Genomic DNA, 20,337 nt, shown 5'->3' on the forward strand with positions numbered 1-20,337 from the left:
TGGTCAATCCTCTCCTCACAAGGATAGTCTGGCCAAGGGCCACCACCTCATTTTTGCTGCTATCTCTCATAGTGCTGAGAAGGGCAGAGGTTCACTTTTTACTCCTTGGAGCAGAGTCTTGTTCCAAGGTGTCCAGAGTTCTTTCTGTCCTGTAGGGAGAGCTTGCTGCGTGGTTGGCTGCTCCTAAACCTGCTTACTGGGTATTTCCTCCCTTCCAACATCCTGATGCCCTATGCCACCAAGTTTCTGCAGCAAGCCAGCAGCGATCCATCCAGCACTCACCATGGTATGGCTGTTTCTGTGTCCTGTAAAGCAAATAGCTCTCCTCCCTGTTACTAAGCCCCAGTGGTCAAGGAAAGAAGACAGAATTCAGGGGGGAACATGGGCCAATGGGGAAATCCTTGATTTTGTCAAACGGGAGAAATGAGCAGGGTACAAAGGGAGCTGGGCCTTCAGGCAGTAATCTGCTTTGTGTCTGAAATCTCCCTGCTTCCAGAGGTCATTTCCTGTTTTGTCTTCACCTGAGCAGCGAGGAGTACTGTCTCTCTCTCTCTGGGGCTCAGCTTAGCTCTGTGACATAGGCCCAGTCTGACAGCCAAACCCTAGAGGCAAGGCAGGCTGAGCTCTTCCAGAGTCATCGGATGTGAAGCAACATGTCTGATGGACGTGCTGGAATCCTTCCAGAGAAGGAGGTCCCATCACTGCCTGTACTCCTGCTACCCTGGGCACTATCTGGGGCTAGCTTCTCATGATTTGGACATGTCCTGACAGAATAAGGGACAGCATGAGGTCTCTTTCCTCTCGTGGCAGTGGACTGGGCTGAATTCAACACAGCCAGGATGTGCAGCCGGCACTGCAGGAGTCAATGCTCAGCCTTTTGTCTGGTTCAGCACATGGAGTTTCTTCCTTTCCTTGCAGATATAGCCAAGATCTGTCAGAGCAACCTGCGCAAAAATGTCATGTATGGGGGCCGTTGGCACCTTCCTTTCCCTGTGGAGATGGAGGCACTGCTGGTATTGAGGGGCAGACAAGTGGCGACACTGGGAAGAGAGGGAGGGCAGATGCTTGCCTGCAGGTGTGATGTGCAGTGTTGCTACATGTGGAAGAGATTGGGGGGCAGTTAGCAGTCCAAGAGAGGACATGAGGCATGTATCTGTAAGGGGGCTGGGAGTGCAATGCCATGGGGTAGATATGGATGTGGGCAGGGAAGAGGCAAATGCTGTTTAGGTCAGGTAGGAGAAGGCAGAGATGAGGGGGGAAGATGAGGAGAGCTGTGTGGCTGGTGAGGTCTTGTGTGTCTTGCTGCCTAAAGACTGCTCTTTGCAGAAGGGACGTGGGGCCCGCCGACTGGTGATCTTCATGCCTGGAGGTGTGGAATTCCTCACCAGAATCAAGACATTCACTGTGAGTTTTCTGCTTTGCATTTTTCCAGTGATGCAGACTCTGAGCCACACAAGGGAACTCCTGTATCTGTCAATCCTCAGGCCTAGTCTGTGCTTCCCACGGTGCCATGCCAGCCTGTATCTCCATACAAGGGCTGGAGCCATGCTGCTCCCCTCCAAAAGGTCCAGCATGTCTCACTGTTCTGGGGCTGCTTTGGGCTTTCTGACCATGGTGCTTATTGGCTTCTTTCCTTGCTTCAGGTGGCCAAGGAGCTCTTGCAGGAGATCTGTGAGCAGATGGGAGCAGGCGAACAGGAGGAGATCCGGGAATTTGCTCTGTTTGCCGTCAGGAGTGCCAGTGATAACTTCGGCAAGTAGAGAGTGACTAGCTTCTTTCTTGAAGTTTGCCCAACAGGCAGTACCATGGCTACTGTTTTTGGTAGTTTCCTCACTTTTGCTAGCCTTGGGGAGGCTCTCCAGTTGTGCCCTCTGTACTAAGGTTAGGGATGGTGCCTTCTCAGGAGCTGTGTTGCTTATTCCTGAAAGCGCTCTCTCTCTCTCTCTCTCTCTCTCTCTCTCTCTCTCTCTGTGTGTGTGTGTGTGCGCGCATGCACATGCACACATATGTGTGTATCCATGTAGGTCTGTGTGTGTCCATGTCCCTTGGGAACGGCTGATGCTGGGTGTTGTACGGACAGGGTTGAATAGGGGTATGCAGAAGGGCTCCCCTTCTAGGCCATAGAGTTTGACTCACTGCCTCAACTTTAAGAGTGATGACTATCTCTCTGCATTAACATGTAGAGAAAATGGTGAGGCCAGTGAGATCAGAGGAATATCTTCATGATTACCTGCTGGAGGACAACTTAATCACCATGAGTTTACGGCGCGTCACCTGGAAAATGCCTCTGCACTTTGAGAACAAGATTTATACTGAAGTCCATTATGGACAGGTAAGCAACACAGGCAGCATGAACACCAAGAACCTCCCTAGCAGTGGCTCCTGAGAGCCCTGCAGCAGAGTTGGTGTACAGGCCAACAGGGATTTTCCTGGGAAACTAGGGGGCTGGAAAAGGGTGAAGACTTCAGCTGATCGACTTTGCTGTTTCTGGAAATGGCTAGTATTTGATGCTATGGATCCAAGGAAGGCACTACCCCTACGGTCCTAGCCCATGAGCTGTACTGGAGAGTGATGGTGGAGGAGGCAGCCATCACTGTTCCAGACATAGTTTGTGTGGTTCTGCATGCTTTTTCCGAGCCCAGCAAGCTTCTGCTGTAGCATTTTCAGCTTGAGCTCTCTGCAAGGCAGGGTCCAGATCTCTGTAGCCTGGGGCTGCCCAGGCTGCATTTACCTTCTGGCAGGTTTAACAAAGGCCACTTTGCTGTGCTCTCTCTCAGATGCTGTGGGATTACCTGAATGGGAGGATGTTGCTGGGTTATAGTAAAGAAGTGGAGATGCAGGTGAGCATTTTGGCAATGCTCCAGCACTGGGCAAAAACAACAGAGCAGCAGAGCACTGTGCCCTCAAGGTAAGCTTGTCTCAGGGTGGTCTGTATCTCTAATGGTTGCTGGCATCACAGGGGTGAGGGGAAGGTGCCTGAAACTATTCTGTGGATAATTAGAGAAGGAACCATTCTGGTGAACATTATACACTAACTGCAAACACTTAGTGTGTTACTCCTGCCTGTAAACAAGCAAGTTTACTTCCTGTTCACACTCTGAATGCTGATCTCAGGGTCATTAGGGTGCCACAGACATTTCTTGTGGCTGCCAGTTCCACATGTTCGGGTTACCAGGAAGGAAGTGTGTGAGCTTAGAGATGTAGGTTTTTAACTGGGCTGAATGCTCTTTTGCTCTTTCTCATGAGGGCTAGTGTTTTCAATTTGGGCACCTGAAATCTGTGGTGAGGTGCCTAATAGGGATGAAGGTGTCCTTGGGTACTAGGAAAGGTCCTTAGGCCCCAGCTTCTGTCCTGCAGCCCTCCTAAAGCCCTGAGCTTTATTTTCACATTCACTTCTTCCCGTATCCTTGTGCACTCTGATTCAGAGTGGTGTTAGTAGCAGGATGTCCATCAAACCCCCTTAGAGCATCAGCATTAGGAGTCAATGGAATAGCCCTGCTGGGCACGGGGAACTCTGCTTGGTGTAGTGCTTTGGAGACACAGGAGCAAGACAGAGATGGAGTGGGTGTTTTTCAGCTGAGACTGCCTATGAAACAGACACCTGGTAGTTCTTCCATGCTACAGTTCTTGCCTGAAGAGCTCCTGTTGTCTCCGGAAAGGAGGAATTTCTCTCAGTGCACTAATCAGTGGTACACAGCTTTCTTCCCTGTGGAAATCTGATTGTCTCACTGTCTGTTTCCTTCCACATTATTCAATCTGGACACTACCTGTTGTGCTCTTCCCTCTCCCTCCACCCTCGCCCTCAGCCTTGCCAGTGAAAATTGTTGTCACATCCCCTCCTTGCTTCTAACTCCCCTGGCTGAACTTTCTGTTTTTGCTGGGCAGGGGGTGAGTCAAACTCTGCTTGTTGGCACAGGGAGGAGCTGAAGGAATACACACCAAAGCCCCTGCAGTCCCGCATCAGCCCCGAGGCTCTGCAGAACCACGTTGCCCTGCTGCTGAGAACCAGGGAGCCACTCCAGCCAATGGATGCAAAAATCCAGTTTATAGGTGAGATGTCCAGATCTGCTAGCGTAGCCCATCCTGAGCATGATGGCAGCTGCCTCTGAACCCACTTTTTGAGCAATTCATGAGCTTGGCAAGGATCTTTGGTGCCTGGAGTGGCCCAATACACATGACTCCCTGACAGCCTCTCCCTGCAGTATGGCACTTGTTCCGAAGTCTGCTGTCATAGTACAGGTTCCACCTCTTGGTAAAAGCCTGCAACAAATTTTCAGAGCTTTGTATGATTATATTTAAATTGATATTCTGGCTACATGCCTGTTTTCAGCTCTTTAAAGAATAACACATACATTCACGTTGCTGACAACTGAACACCAGGGACCTAAGGGAGGAGGGAGAAGTTGTCAATTTTTAATGTAGAAAAGCTTGGAAAGACATGTAGCTTTTGACTGTCTTAGGTTGGTGCAGTAGATTCTTGGCCAAAAGATGCTGACTGAAAGCCACCTTTTGCTTTCTTACAGAGCATATAATCAAATTGCCTTTCTTTGGCTACAACATCTACCTTGCAGAGAGAGTCAGTGATGAGACAATCCCTGTGCCCTGTTTCTTTGGCGTGAATAAAGAACAGATCATTGTGGTGGATAGTGCTGTCCAGGTATGCCAGACAATTCTTCCTTCAAGCCCAGAACTGTGATGCCTGCCAGACACTAGGTTTGACTTTTAGAAGAATGTGTGCAGGAGGAGACTGTATTTACCTGCATGATAGCAATTCACTGTAACAACAGCTCTAGCCCAAAGCAAGTGACAGACAGTGGTAGAACAGATGTGCATATTGCCATGTGCTCTTTCGTAAGCACAGTCATCTTGGAAACAAGCATGGTCTGTAGTAAAACCAAGCCTAGGTCACATTCCTATTTGTCTCATTCCTGCAGCAGCTGTATGAATAAGTTGGCAGCAGGAGCATAGCAATTACTCTGGCCATTGTGTTTTTTCAGTATGCATTGCCCTATGCCTCACTCCTTTTCTCAGCTTTAAAGAGACTCTTGAGACAAATCTTCCTTGACCAGAATCAGGTGGGTTTGTTCTTAAAGACGACTGCTGGAGTTCTCTATGTCTTTTTCTTCTTGCACAGGTCTGCTGTGTCATCCCACTGAAAGAGCTGCAGAAGATGCGAACTCTGCGGCCTGTCTCTGACAGCGGGCTTCCTGGTGTGGAACTGAACTATGGCTCAGCAGCTAGCCCCAAGACTTTGTGGATTGAACTGTCACAGGTGAAATGATCAGACTTGACCCACAGCTTTCTCCTGGCAGTTCAGAAATTGCCCTTCACTGCCCGGCTGAGCCACTACCAAGAGACAGTAGTACTGCTCTTTTTCCCTCCAAGAGGTGGCTGGGGCAGCTTGAGTTCCAGTGCATAGCTGATACTTAATTATGGGAATATTTCATTATGATAAGCAGGAACTTCTGGGGCAGCAGTAAGTAGAGAATATTTGATTTGTATTTTTGATTTGTGTTTTGACAGGCTAAAGAAGTGTATCACACAATTGTTGTCATCTTGAGTCAAACTGAATTTCAGCACTAGAGCCTGAGAAGAGAAGAACTGACCAGGCAGAACAGCACAGGTTTCATTTCTTCGGGCTTGTTCAGTGCTTCTTGCCTTGTCCTCTGGGGAGGCCTTTCACAAAAGACATCCTTGATCTCTGCTGCTTTCCAAGACTGCCACCACAGTGATGGTCTGTTGATGAACTGACCCATAATCTCACCCCACATGACTTGCAATTCAGTCCCAGTGAGTTGTACTCTTCCTTGAAGTGATGTATGCACTGAAAGAACCACACAACATATTTTTCACACCATTGCTTTTTCATACCTGCTCCATCCCAGAGCAGCTGAGTACACGGAAGCACAGAGGCAATTGCCTTCAGGCTGTGCAGTGTGGTATTGTTTTTTCTCTTTTTATGAATTAATGAACAGGCACAAAGACTGATGCTTGCTGGAGATTTTTGTATGAGAAAGCAAAGCCAGGGCTATGATATGACTGCACTGGCTGCTGGTGTTTTCCTAAGACCATTTTTTTCTTGATCTGCAAGAGATGCCCTGCACAGGGTTTATGAAGCAGGAGCTTGTAGAAAGCATCTTAATTACAAAGTAGATCAGTGTTAATATGCAATTTACCATATGTGCTGGGTCACAGATTGAGCTGCAATGGTAAGAATGTTTATTGTTGATTAATTTCTTACTGACATAATTATGTGCATCTTTTTCCTTCCACTATAAAGAACTCAGTCATGCCCATGCAGCTGTCGTACTTCAATGATGGCTGTACGCCCGTGGAGAAAAGTACTCAAATGGAACTTGTATTACAGCAGAGAATGAGAGTCCTGGGTTGTATAAAATGCTTAATTTATTTTTATTACTGCAGCTATCTTACTGAAATAAATATACCTGCATTTTAGGGGACTGCAATAAAATAATCACGTAATAGCTATTTTGCAGCTATGATATGATAGATCCTAATTTAGATATAATATGAGAAGGTTGACCTGCAGGTAACTAGAAAAGCTTGAGGAAAAGGATGTTACTGTAAGCTGGGAATGGATCTGAGGGTGCTCAATGCAAGCCATGACCCACAGCTGGCTCCCTGCTGGTGAGCTGATACTAGCAGTAACAGCTGAGTCTTTTCTGTCAGGAACTTCACCTGCAAGTGCTACTTGCTGTGGCCTTGTAGGTCCCAGCTGAGGCTGAAGCGCCACCTTTCCCCTTCAGCAGCGTTGCTGCAAGGCTGCAGAAGCACCACAACAACAGGAAACACAGGAAAAGATTGCTGAGGCTTAATTCATCTTTCTTCCCCTTTTCTTTTTTTTATGAGCTTTTGCTACCCTCCACTGAGGCAGAGCTCCCCACAGCTTTTCTGGTTGGAAATGCCAGACATGGTGATTCAACACTGTTTCACATAACCCATGTCATAATGATCTCTTACAAGCCACACACAGCATTTCTGAGAAGTTCACCTAGCCAGCCAGCAGCTGAACTCTAGAGACAGTAATCCCACTTAAGTGGCCAGTGATACAGGATCTTTAATGGGAAGGGGAAGTGGAAACCACCAAGCAACAGCTGAAAAAACTTTTTTTTTTTTTTTTTTTAATGTGCAAAAGGCTTCTTATAAAGCTCTCTGGTCCTACCAGTGAGCTCTTTTGGTCCTACTAGACCAAACTGAAGATGAAAGTGACTGAGTTAAACATTTCCAAGCTTCTCTTCTGGTTCTAGCTGGAAAAGTCCTGCAGCTATCAGGATTGGAGATGTCTACTGCCAAAGACTTTCCACCCATCATATCCCTGTCTTGCATTCATTAGCTGCATGTTCAAACAAAAAGAATGAAATTTCATGGTTGTGTTCACAGTGATGGAACATGGAGCATTGTCTTTAGTAAAAGTTATACATTAAGACAAGTTTATTTGATAGGTAAGAAAGCTTCCAAGAAGACTCCACAGCAGCTGTAACATAATTTTATTGTCAGTTCTGCACATACCCTTCAGTATATTAAAAAAAAAATCTGTTGAGTACAAGTGATTCAAAAGCCTGTTTCTTCCATGGCTTCTCAGGCTGTGAATTTCTCTAGCAGCACTAGTACCTGAGGCCACCATCCTTTTGTAGGCACAGAACAACTGCAGAACCCAACAAAAACCCAACAGAAAGGACTTCTGCCTAGGGATCAGGTTATTTAAAGCACACCAATGCCCTACAGGTTCAGGTCCTTATATAAATATAGCAGCAGAGGCACCGCAGCATCAATCTGAGGGCCACAGCAGTATGCTAACCAGTTGTGACAGCAGCGTTGCCCTCTGTACTGGATGCTGTGGGCGAGGCACAGGGAGCAGATATGGCTTTAGGGGTTACAAGCAAATGCTGAAAAGTGTCAACAGCCTTGGTGCCACCTTTGGAGACTTAACACTGAAAGAACATCACCACTTAGATTAAAGGGCAGGCAGAACTAGACACAGTTAAAAATTTGTTAGGATTAAAACAAAAAGAATCTGAGTTTCTCCATCTTCAGAAAGCAGGCAGTGCCCACATAGTAAAAACAAAACTGTGCCCTCCAAGGGAAAATGTTCCATCCAGGAACTCAACCACCAACTCCATCTATGGCAGCCCTGAGCAAAGCAAGTGAACATGTTTGTAGCATAAGGCTTCTATTGGTAACACTTAAATAAGAACGCAAGAGATGGGAGAGTAAGGGGAAGAGCCATCTAGGGAGCAAGAGGATGCTATCCCAAAGCAGAGTCCCAACTGGAAAATCTGAGCCCTTCCCAGACTGCTGCGGGGAGCAGAGGTTGGAGGCACTGCAGAACACCTGAGACAGCAGCCCCTAATCTACACAGCAGATGCAGACTTTACACCTCCTGGCAAGATGCGCTGGAGGGCTTCAATGCCCTGGTTATTGGAGAAACTCTCCGTAAGTTCACAGGAACTAGTTTCCTGGAAGTGTGTATCACTAAGGTGACACTGAACAGAAGAGAACAAAAATGCAGTGGGAAGAAAAAAGCTCCATTCTGCATTTTCACGAAACTCTCCTTGGCTAAGTTTAGCAAGATTCCGTGGTTCTCCCCCTCCTCAAGGAAGGAAAAGAGCCAACAAGATGCAAAGATTATCTCTCGGAGCTCTGCAGCTCCTGCCAGTCTGTCTCGCTCTCACATCTGACCCGTGTTTTGAAAAATTCCTTGATGAGTCTTTGTGCTTCTTCCTTCACTGCAAGAGAAGAAGCACCACCTTTGAGAAGATACTTAAGACATCTGCCCCCTTTAACAGATCAATCCACTTAGCATCAAAAGAACCCAAGATTGTTGGTGCTCCCCAGCTACCAACTCACCAGTCTTGCGGGCAGGGTTCTGCTCTTCAGTCAGTAGGTGAGAAAGGTGCCGAGCAAAGCCCTTAAACAGATCCTGCAGGGATGGGAAGGAGAAAGAGCAGGAAGTCGAGATCAGTTCATAGATTCATACCACAGGAGTGCTGTAAGCATCTTTCCCTTCTTGGAGCCCCAGATCACTAGACAGATTCAGTATCCTTCTGCTAGAGAGGGCCTTGAACCATGCCCCTACCTTGGAAGCAAATTTGCCACCCTTGTAGAATGGGGTCAAATATTTGACAACGATGTCTGCTGTCTCTTTGAGGGACATGCCTTTGGTCACTGGCTGGATAGTCTTGCTGGTTCCTTCTTTATCACACTGTGATATGTTTGGATCAAAAGTCACTTTCTTCTTTGCTGGACCAACACTTTTGCTTTCTGGCTGGGACAGAATAGAAGACTTTGCTGCTGTCCGTAGCTTCTTTTTTGCAGGACTTTCCTTATCCTGGAGACAAGACGGAAGAAAACAAAACCCTTAATTCCTGCAGCAGCATTAGCCTTCCAAGCAGCCAATGCCTTCTGAGAACATGCCTCTTTGCAGCAGGCTCTTCCTATAGTGAATATCATACAGGAATCTGTATAACCCATTCCTCCTCCTTCCTGAAGACATGAAGCTGTGCAGCCATGATATCATCTTAGTTCCCAAACAAAGGAAAGGGACTTTGAAAAATTCCTTTAGGAGTAGCATATTTAGAATTAGCCAATGCCTTTATTAGGACAGGTAATTGCTAGACCCTCTCTTACACAGGTAAGTGATTGATAGGAAAATATCTTCCAGACTGTCTGCTGATAATGCACCTCTCGGGAAGAATCAACCACCACAGGAGAGCTGCATTCCCATTCAACTTGGAAGAGGAAATAAAAAACTGTGCTGTTGAGGGAGAGAGCTGCTAGGCAGTCACAAACACCAAATGCAGAACCAGGGACTGAAAGGCAAGAAAGGCTGCGTCCGCAGTCTGCTGCTGAGTGGTCCTGTGAGTTACTGGCCTATAGCTGCAGTCTGGCAAGGGTCCAGTGGGCAGAAGGGGCATACCAAGAGCGCAACTTAACCATGGTTTTCCTCTTTGCTGAGACTGCAGCTGGGCTCTCCCCAGACAAATAACACTATTAGGCAAAGTTCAGACTAGGAACATCACTCCCAGAGAGAAACTTGGAACAAGCTGAACAGAAGGAGCAGAGGAAAACAGCATTTGTTAAAGTCTTACCTCATCTGATCCTGGTCTCTTCCCATTCTGACCTTCCCCAACAGCAGTTAGCTCAGTTTCTGTGACAGTTTCAGCAGCACTAGTATGGGAAGAGTGGAGAGAAGGACAGTTTTAATTATTCTATGGTAAAGATGTTACTGCATTCACTGTCAGTGGCCTTGAGACTCTTCATGGTAAAGCACGAGCCTCCCTCCCCAGCCTCTAACGTGCATTTCCAATTTCCAGGACAAGGCTGGTGGAGCTCTGCAGGTAGTTAGTAAAGTAACGTAGAGAGCAGAGAGATGGAGATTTTACCTGAATTTTTCATCAACTTCTGTCTGAAGTAGTTCAGATTCAGCAGCCTGCGGCGGCTTAAAGTCCTCCTCTCTCTCAGTCAGTGTTCCTTCCATCTGCTCCAACTCTTGATTTTCTGCCAGGCAGTGTCCAGTCACATCCTCTGCAGAGACATCTTTGATTTCCTGAGGTATCAATTTCTCTTGACACGTGCTCTGAGAAGAAACCTGAGGTAGTGTCCTTGCAGAACAGCAGTCTTCCTCTACTGAGCTGCAACTTGTGGCTTTAGATGAAGCTTTAGTGAGGGAGAAGAACTTGGAAATGTCCTGTGATTCTTTTTTGGCCGCTTCTGCTAGCATTTGCTGCTTCTTGCTAGGTTTGGCCTTCTTAGGAGGGCTATCGCAAAGGGAAACTTTTGTGTCCGGACTGGATTGTTGTCCCTTCTTTTCAGGAAGCAGTACTTCGCCCTCTGCACTCTCACACGCTGCTTTGGTTGCCATTTCCTTCTTCTGGAGAACAGGGATTCTGGTGTCCAGTTCTAGATTGAAGTTGCAGTTGTCCTGCCCATTTGGGCAATCATCATCTGTTTTGACAGGCTTGGCATTGCCCTCTTCTACCTTCAGCAGTTCTGAAGCTGTCTGGAACAAGCTGGATTTCTTTGGAAACCCAGCTCCCACACGCTTGGGCTTGAACTACAGAGAAAGGAAGAGGAAGACGGATTTAAGATATGAGAGCATTAAGAAGGCTTCATGTGCAGAACCCTGAAAGGAGCCAAGTTTCCATTTCCTTGCCTGCACTGTCACAGCAGTGTACCAGGAGACAGAAGAATGGCCTATTTTTGAGCTGTGCAAACTAAGGAGAAGTGGAAGCCAATTTGCATTCTGGAGCCAATGGACAGACTCCACCAAATTAGGGACTGGCCTTTAACATAGGAGGACTATAGGACCAGGCAAACAAACAACTTTGACGGTAAGGGAGAGAACAGAAGCAGGAGACTAGACAAGATGCACATGATGAGGGATGCTGAGAGAAGAAAACATATAAACATCTTCTGCCCTGAAGAGCTTCAGTGGATGTTGCTGCCAAGGTATATCAAGCGACCAGACTGAGCCAGGGTGTCACAGCCACCCAATTCTGCTGAGGGGCCTTTTTTCCTGACTGCCACATTGAGCAGGGCCAGCAGGAGTTGAAAGAGAGTTTCTTAATTTTGTGGAGCCACAGATGAGGGAGCTGAGTTCTAGCAGGAGATTCAGCAGAGGCTAAAGGACTAGCACCTGTTGCATTGTGAACAGATGCATCTTAGGATCCTCATTTTGATGTGGAGGAGGCAGAGCATCCACATACCTGAAAATTTTCAAGAGTGGTCAACTAATGGGAAAGATACCTGATAAATAGTGGTAGACCAATGGAGTTCACTGCAGCACAGGAATTGGAAAGAAATGCTTCCTTCGTTCTGATCAGATGGAACTCTCTCTGGAGCATGCCTATAAGCCTTAGGGATGGAGCTACCAGGTCAGGGAGCCTTGCTTTAAAAAGGCAAACTGCAGTGCAGAAGTCTGATTCCTGCAGAAAGCCACCTGGGTTTGTTTCTAATACACACACCCCTGCTGAAAAGCCACCAGACGAGCTTTGGTCTCTGTTACTTTGGGAAAGGTAGTATCTGCCCATGGATGAGGAAAGATTAGTGATAAGCAATATGATATGAGGGAAAAGCCATTCCTGAGAAGTCAAGCAGTGACTAACCAGGACAAGTCCTGAGTGCACCCCAGGAAAGCACGCTGTATACCACGGTGCACACAGCCATAACCTGAGATGGGCTCATCATCATAACCATCAACTGAGCCATCAGGGAAATGGATTGGGCTGAAGACATAGGAGACAGACAGCATCACTGGATAGAGCAACGTAAGAAAAACTTATCTGATGTATGGCCTGCACATATGCTATAATCACCAGCATGATTAGTTGTTCTCACCCCAACAGCTTCACAGACAGGAGACAAAACAGTGACAGAGAATGCAATTCCAGTTTAAACATACAGCTATAGCCACACAAACTTAAAAAAAATTTTTAAGGGACTAGCCAAACCACATTTTCCCTTCCTTGTCTATCCCACCCACCACATTTTTCCTTCCTTGTCTATCTCATCCGTACTCACTCACCGAGTAAACCTGGGATGCGGGGAGGAAGTCCTCTTCTGCTGGATGTCCAGACTTTGTCTCCATGCTGCTGTGGCTACCAGTTCCTGACCCAAAGACTGTGAACACTTCTCCTTCTTTTGAGGCCTTGTTGATCTCTGCTACCTGAAGAGAAAACAGAAATGCTCTACAGTGGCTAGAAATCTTGATGTATGCTTCTCTCTCTATGTACCGAAAGCCTTAGTGGCAGGACATGTATCTTCCGTGGAGAGACACCTATTTCTAGGATAGAAGCATCCAGAAAGAGACTTCTGTCAGCCAGTTAATGCAATCCAATGTTCCTCTAATGTCAGTGATAGTCTAGGAACTCTGCATTCCCTTTATCGCCACACCCAGATGATATCTAGATAAGCTTGCACTGATACATAGGTTTCCAAAGCCTACAGACTGAAGCCAACAAAGATGTGAAGCCAATGTGATTGTGGCTCCTCCTGGAAACAAAACCATGAAGAAAGATTTAGAAGACATCCAAAACAAAGCAAAGCTGCTCATCCATCTTTTCCTGCATGCATTCTACCATATTTCCCCTTGACCTCACACCTTGTTTAGAGGTCAGGGAGCAATAGCAGACCTAGGGCCCTACCTTCTTTAACACAGTTGCTTTGTATGAGTTAGCCATTTTACTGGTTCGGAAAGCTTCATACTCCAACTCCACAGCACAGGCATGAGGGTCTGACCTGTAACACAGGCTGGGGTGATTTCTGGCAAGACACACTTCTATATCTGTAAAATGAACACTAATGCTTAAACATCTTCCAGAAAGTATGAAAAATTCACACCCTTCGCTACAAGCATAAGTGTGACTCCTGATTAAGGTATGCAGGGGTGACTTGTGAGGAAATGAAGGGGGTGGTAAAAACAAATTTAAGTCCAAGTTCTCCTCTTCAGCTGCTGGATTTGAGGAGTACACTATTGCCATCTTGTGGGACAGGGAGGAATTGTGATTCCTAGAATCAAATTGAATTAGCAGAACTGGACCCAGGAATCCTCATGTCTAATCCTAAACTCACCACAAGAAGGACACTGTTAACGAAAGCTACATCTGTGGACCCAATAGCTTAAAAAGGTTATTTCCTGAGAATGGTGATCTTGCTTAGGACAGAGTCGGCCCCATGTTAAAGGATACAGTTTGCTACCCCTTTTCTCTCTTAACTCATACCCTTTTCCTGTTGCTGTTGGAACTTTCTGGTTATTGGTCAAAGCTTCTTCCAGTATCTTCAAGCAATGTTCCCGTCCCTGGAAAACATAGGATAGTTAAACATACTCTGTGGAAGTCATGTTTCCCCTTGAACTTGATCTCTGAAGGAACAGGAATGAGGAAGGTAAAATCTTTGCTCTCCTTGTGAGTCAAGAAAACTGAATGTTAAACAGCGTTTTTTACCTTCACTGTGAGCTTAGAGATTCTCCTGCTGAAGGCATCCTTCAAAGGGCAGTCTGCACCTACCACAGAAGAGACATTTGGGAAAGATGTCATAGCAAGACCGGGGCTGATGGAGAACATCTCAAATCTCATTAGGAAGGTGCCAGTCCAATACTGCTTGGCATGCTCTTCCCTGCACAGTCACCCCAAGAGCCACTACAATTAGCCCCTTACCTGGAGAAGCTACAAACTCCAGAAGAGCAGGCAGAAGTTGAAGTGAGATTTCTCATTCTGGATGGGAATGTCTACTTTGCTAGCTTATGACTGGCAGCTCTCCAAAAACTCCCCATCTCAGGAAGCACTTTTTTGAAACATCCTACTTCTTAGAAAACCCAGTTCTTTCCCTCCCCCCTGCAAGAGCAACCAAAAAATAAAGAGGCTGAATAGAGTAACATGAACTATTTACAATGGTTTAAGTACTGTGTTGCTAGACAGGGCTCCAAGTAGCACAGATAAAAATGGCAAAGTTCCTCAGCAGTTTTCATATAGCCCAATTGATTACCGCTGCATAACCACCGCAGAAAAGAAAGACCCTAAAAACCTAGAATAAACAGGGTTTCCCTTCTCTCTTGCTCGTTTAGAAAAGCTGTTCAGAAAGACGCATTCCGTATCTTCACCCCGAGCAGGACTAAGCTCAGATTGATCTCCAGCCAAGCTTCCACAGCCAAAAGCCTAACCTTTGTGCTTAGGATTGGTACCCCTAGTGTTGATGCAACATAAATTACATGCAGCTGCAAAATACAAGACTCCCTTCTCCCAAAGAAAACCCACTATAAATCAAAGAAGGTATTTACTTGGAGGAACAAAATCTTCCTTTTCTGGTTCTTTGCCCTGGAAGAAAACACAGATCAGTCAAACATTTGCAATCCTGCAACACACACGCAGATCTAGGAGCACACGAGACATTCTTTATCTCCCTGCTTCAGGGAAGATTAGTGATGAAATTATGAAGGTGCTGAAAAGGCAGCAAAACAGAGGAAGGGAAGCAAAGGATGGGACTCAAAGCCAGACATTCACCTTCACATGTACAGGAGAAGCTAAATGGGGCAATCTGTTTTTACTAGTATCAAAGATGCTAAAGACAACTGGATCCTCTTGATTAGCACTGCAGAGATCAGTACATAATTGAGTTGAGTTCCTTCACGTTTCAGGACTGACTCAAAATACAGAGAGCATGGCAAAAGCAGAGGTAATTGGTAAAAATCAGAATAAGCAACAACAAGGAGCAATAATTGACTTTCAGTAGTGCCAGGAAGCCTTTAAGTCTGCAGCAGAAGCTCACAGCATAGATGCTAAAAGCAAACAACCTATGCATCTCTTATAACGTGACATCAACTCACTTTGCGCAGACTCATCTGCTTTTTGTAGAAGTTGTTCCACTCCCGTTTCCGATTTTCTTCATTGACTTCATCCCCATTCCCACTGCCTTCCTCATCATACCTGGATAAGGCAAGAGAGGAAGAGTTAAAAACTTTTCTGCAGGCAGATGCAACATTAGGTGGTTGTAGCACAGGCTTTGGAAATCCCGGTATTTACAAAGAAGAGGTATTTCAGATCCCTTCTGAACAAGTCATAGCTCTTAGTTTTGCTACCATCCCTCAGGCTGGGCAGTACTCTCCTCCACAGAAATTCATGGGATTAATAGCAGGTAACTAGTGTTCTGAGAATGGAGTGCTCCATTTCAGAAGCTCTGCCAGCTTCTCCCATGGGGTTGAGCAGTCACTGCTGCCAGCTGCCTCTCTCTTTCTCTCTCTCTGTCTGTTGTTGCTGCCCTTGCAGCAGAGATGGTAGAACGGGCACAGAATCTATTCTTCAGCTGCAGTTGCTCAGACTCATCTATTAAATGAAAACACCATCACTAATATTATGAAATACTGTGCTTTATTCTTCCTAGATGTAACTCAAGAGTTTACGGCCTTCTACAGATGCCATAGCCAAAACTTCCAGGTATCACAAACCAAAACTCTAAGACTGGTGATTAGTACAGCTTCTGATGAAAAGCTATGAGCGAGTCATGTAGAGGCTCAAGAAACCAAGTGGCAAACTGTGTTGTACAGCAACAGCACTGTCTGTGTCTTATCAAGTCCTGGAATCAAACAGACTCAGGTCACAAGTACAGAAATTTCCTCCAGCTCAGCTGGAGTAGCCTGAAGAACAAAGTTACAGTTACTCTCCAGCCATTCAAAGTAAAGCAGAGGGGCCAGGCCAGGCTGCTGTAACTCACGGCAGAGCTTCACTGGCAGTGCAAGCAGGGAAGGTTGCATCCTGCCTGACCTGCACAATGGTTGCAATCCAGCCAGGACACCTATCTTCAGCTTTTAACATGAGAACTCTTGTCTCTTGTGGAGAGCAAAGGAGAAGAGAAGTTGTCATCTCCACACTGCCAAGTATTTTACAGAGTAAGTCATATTTCCCATGGCACATCTTTTTACCATCAGTCTGCTAAAATATAGCAATCTTTAGAAGAATCTGACACTAGCATCCCACTACATTCTCTGTGATGGCTAAGTCCTCTCAATGGTCCCTCAGCCTGCTGGTCCCTTAGACAGCAGTACTAAGCCAGGAATGAGTGCTGGGCCATATCATACTTTGCTTTCATGTCTGTCTCAATTTAAACATTTTGCATTCTTGTGACTGTGAGCAGGGGCTAAGCTGACTTACCTCTTTCAAAACTTTCAGGTTAGTTTCTTGAACCAATTACATTTTGCAAGGCAATTCTTATGTCAAACAAAACAGCTTTTGGCTCTCTGAGACATGTGTTTGATCAAGGCTGCCAAAGCACGTGGAAAATGAAATTCCAGCTCCTGCTGCCAGAAAGTTACAGGAAAATACCACATAGAAACGTGTGGCAGGAAAATAGAAGAGTGGCAGGGCCTGCAGCTGGAAGCTCCTCTCTGATAGCTCATGTGAGTTGAGTAAGAGCTACCAAATACGGACCTGCTAAAACCTCTGCAACCTCGTCTTCCTCCTTCATACAGCTCTGGATCATAACAATCCCAGGAGGAACCCGTGGGCCCAATGCAGGTTTTGCTCCAGCTGTTGCTGCAACGCTCCAGTGACTCCAACTGCCTTTTCACCGCCCCTGGGTTCTTGCAGTAATCGCAGCACTTGTTACAAGGTGGAGTGACATCGCCAAAGTACTTCGCTATGGCAGCATGGCGACAGCTAGGAGACAAAAGGGAAAATGACCTGGTAGTTATTTTCACTGAAGACCTCCAAACCCCCAAGAACAAGTTTTCTTTTGATGACCTCGAGTCTTTTTTGCCCAGGGAATGCTGATCCCAGCAAGAGAGAAAGCGATCAAGCCCTCGAGCAGAACTGGGGTTCTGTTCATGGCACTTGGCTTAAGGGCTCTGTGCCCTTCTTTCCCCACGTGTAATAACAACAGTGCCATCAATCTCCTCTGCAAAATGCTTTCAGATTTTGAGATCTATACAAAGTGTAGTGGGTTAAAAATGCAGTTATTAATTCTGCATCATTGGCCAAATATATTCCCTGTGAACCCTGTCCAATCGGAATGGCTCTAAGATAAATATGTACAGAAGTCATTTTGTTCCCTACGCTGCAGAGTTTAGAATATGTTCATGTATTTCACATTGGAAAGCTTATAATTTTATAGTTTGTGGTTTGAAGGTGAACAAATCTACGTTCGAAAAAGCAGGAATGTACAATGAATCACAGAAATAAAGTCTAGACTAAGGTAAGAGGGAGCACTATTCAGAAAAGGATGTTTGGGTTCTCGACTTGCTTCAGATCAGTGGTCAAAGTTCTGGTAGAATCCAACATCCATGAAAACTGTGATGAAAACCAGTCCATTTGCTCATATAATATTGCACAACAAGTTCTATGAGCCTTAGCAAGCTAGGCACATGAAGATGATTAATTTTTTCCAAGAATTTTCAAAGATTTCTTCCAGACATTAGTACTTTGGGTTACATAAAGGAAAAAAAAAAAAAAAAGATTGAGTGACAGATACATGCTCATTAGCAATACAGACAGAAAGCAATTTCTCTTCCAGAACATCCCCTTAGTTAAACCAGTGAAGACACTGTGATTTTGCTGGAGAATGAAGAGCCAGTCAGTCACTTTTTCCAGGAAGCTGGTGAAGTTGAGAGGATTTTTTGTTTGTTTGTTTGTTTTTGCTTTTAAACTTGGATTTCATAGCAGAGGTGATCAGTTGTCTCTTAATTAAAATCATTATACCAGACACACTTACTTCACCAGGCATTTAGAAGCCAAAGCCTGCAGCCAGGCAGCAACAAGAGTTATTTTAAAAGAGAATTATTTTATTGCAAGGAAGATCAAAGTGGAGATTTTCCTTCTCTACTAAGGACTGCCCTCGTTGGCTTAGCAGCTTGGTGTGCAAAATGGTTCATAGATGAGAAAAGTAAGAGAGCGAGCACTTTTTTTATTCTTATTAGAAACTCGTTGAAGTAAGTCTGAACTTGCCAGGAAGCTGAGTAACAAATGCAGTTTGCCTGTGAGTGTGTGTGTGTGCACGCGTGTGCATGTGTGTGCATGCATGCAGAACATGACCGCACGTCTATCAAAGCATCACAAACAAACTCTGTAAAGGTCTGCAGTGGCTCTTGGCTCACTCATTCCCACGGCCTGGAGGTTAATTTACCAAGCAGGAGAGCGAGCGAAGCAGCAAAGCAGCAGGTTCCAGACTACTGTCGCCAAAGCGATGAAAAGTGTGTGCTGAAGTGTGACGGACCAGCACCGCTCAGGTAAGGAGCGCTGGAACAGGGATGACGTTGTGCTCCCCGGGGTAGGACACTGAATGCCCAGAAAGGGCTACTACAAAGCTGGCTTTATATCCCCCTGCAGAGCAGCACTGACTCACTCTCCTCTTGCACTCAAAGAAAGAGCTCCTTTCACATGGCAGGGAAGGGTGGGGGGACGGGGACGACACATTCGATCCCCTTGTCTTGCCTTTCCCAAAGAACTACTGGCGCTGCCTGTCCTGCCAGTGCAACGTGATAATAGAAATGTCAGCAAGCTGCAAGTCAGCTTTTTGTTCCCCGGAAAGAAAACAGGCAGGCGTTCTCATTAGTCCCTGTCTCTCACACACACACTGATCCGAATTAGAGTTAACTGAGGCATACAGCAATGGTCAGGCCCTCTCCCCTCCTCTTACAGCCTACTCACCATGCGTATGCTGGGGAGAGACACCCACATGCACCTCTCTCCCCCAAAGCCAAAAAGGATGTCCCCACAGAAGTGTTTTGGCAGAAGATCAGCTCTGAAGTCGCTAAAATTTAGAGTTTCAAGTTGCTGGCTTATCAAGTGTGTGAAGCCAAGCTCTCTTGGTCCAGCCTCCCATAACTGCCTTTATCTTCATGCCAAATTACCCAAATCAGGGCCACAGCCTCACTTGAGCTAACAGTATTCCTGAGCATGGGGACAAGAGAAATTCAGTTGCAAAACTGAGTTTGCAATCCCAGAACTGTCAAAAGGCCACAAATAAGTTCACTAACAGGAACGTACGGGAACCACTGCATTAATGCTTAACTGAAGGCAAGAGGTCCTGATAACTAGCTAGTTATGCATTGACACTTCCTGAGTCACAGTCACAGGATAGTATGTGGGAGATGGAGATCTGGTTTACATCAGCTATTGGCAGTTTACAAGTCCTAAACTTATTTAGTCTTTTAAATAAGCAACTTTTTTAGTTGCCTCTCCCATTCTTCAATAAGAGTATGTATAAGCTGAACATCTGTCTCTAAAATGTCCAAAAAAATCATTATTTGAGAGATCCTACCTTAGTTTTGCATCATGCTATAGGATGAAAAGCAGAAAACAATCAAGTTTTGTTAACATGTTTTTTTTTCCTGCGGCAGTAAGTTTCAGGAAAGTGCTAAACTGACCACACGGATATCTGCACCATGCCTCCTTTCAGTACTACCTGCTTTTGTACATCAGATAAAACCGTAGCCCTATTCCTGCAACTCTCACAAACAGATGAGCCATCAGAGAAGAAACAAGGTCACGTGCCTCCTAAAAGAAGCTTTGCCTTTATCAAAATACACCAGGAAAAAGTGTTCCCTCATATGAGCCAAAGAAGGGCTCCCAGCCTCATGGGAAGAAGTCCCTGAAAACACACCAAGTCTTGGAATAAAGCCATGAAGTCAGAGCATTAAAAAGACAATAAAAAAACCCATACAAATTATTTAGGTAGATGCCAGCTGCCAAACGAAAACTATTTAATAAGCTCTATTAAGTGAAAAGGCAAACTATGAGGTGATGATGTATTATCATTTTGCATCTGTCCAAAGGACTGTATCCTCTACTAGCTGAATTTCAACAGTCCCCTGAGACGAGACAAGCATCAGCT

General features: G+C 45.7%; 1 protein-coding gene across 5 annotated transcripts in view; it reads right to left on the bottom strand.

The window, feature by feature from the left end:
• Nucleotides 1-6,321: 6,321 nt before the first annotated feature.
• Nucleotides 6,322-20,337, bottom strand: part of RECQL5 (RecQ like helicase 5) — a 41,227-nt gene continuing 27,211 nt past the window's right edge. Inside the window, exons 9-20 of one of the 5 annotated variants that reach the window (XM_062591913.1) lie at nucleotides 16,938-17,165; nucleotides 15,341-15,440; nucleotides 14,795-14,831; nucleotides 13,962-14,020; nucleotides 13,740-13,816; nucleotides 13,164-13,257; nucleotides 12,545-12,685; nucleotides 10,404-11,074; nucleotides 10,110-10,188; nucleotides 9,098-9,349; nucleotides 8,869-8,941; nucleotides 6,322-8,768 (exon numbers count right to left, since the gene is read on the bottom strand). In XM_062591913.1, the coding sequence (XP_062447897.1) occupies nucleotides 8,647-8,768; nucleotides 8,869-8,941; nucleotides 9,098-9,349; nucleotides 10,110-10,188; nucleotides 10,404-11,074; nucleotides 12,545-12,685; nucleotides 13,164-13,257; nucleotides 13,740-13,816; nucleotides 13,962-14,020; nucleotides 14,795-14,831; nucleotides 15,341-15,440; nucleotides 16,938-17,165 (1,933 nt within the window). In that variant the 3' untranslated portion in view covers nucleotides 6,322-8,646. The other 4 variants (XM_062591914.1, XR_009960362.1, XM_062591915.1 and 1 more) reach the window with 4 other exon arrangements.

Source organism: Rhea pennata, chromosome 19 (genome assembly GCF_028389875.1).
Source record: "Rhea pennata isolate bPtePen1 chromosome 19, bPtePen1.pri, whole genome shotgun sequence".
Lineage (NCBI taxonomy): Eukaryota > Metazoa > Chordata > Aves > Rheiformes > Rheidae > Rhea > Rhea pennata.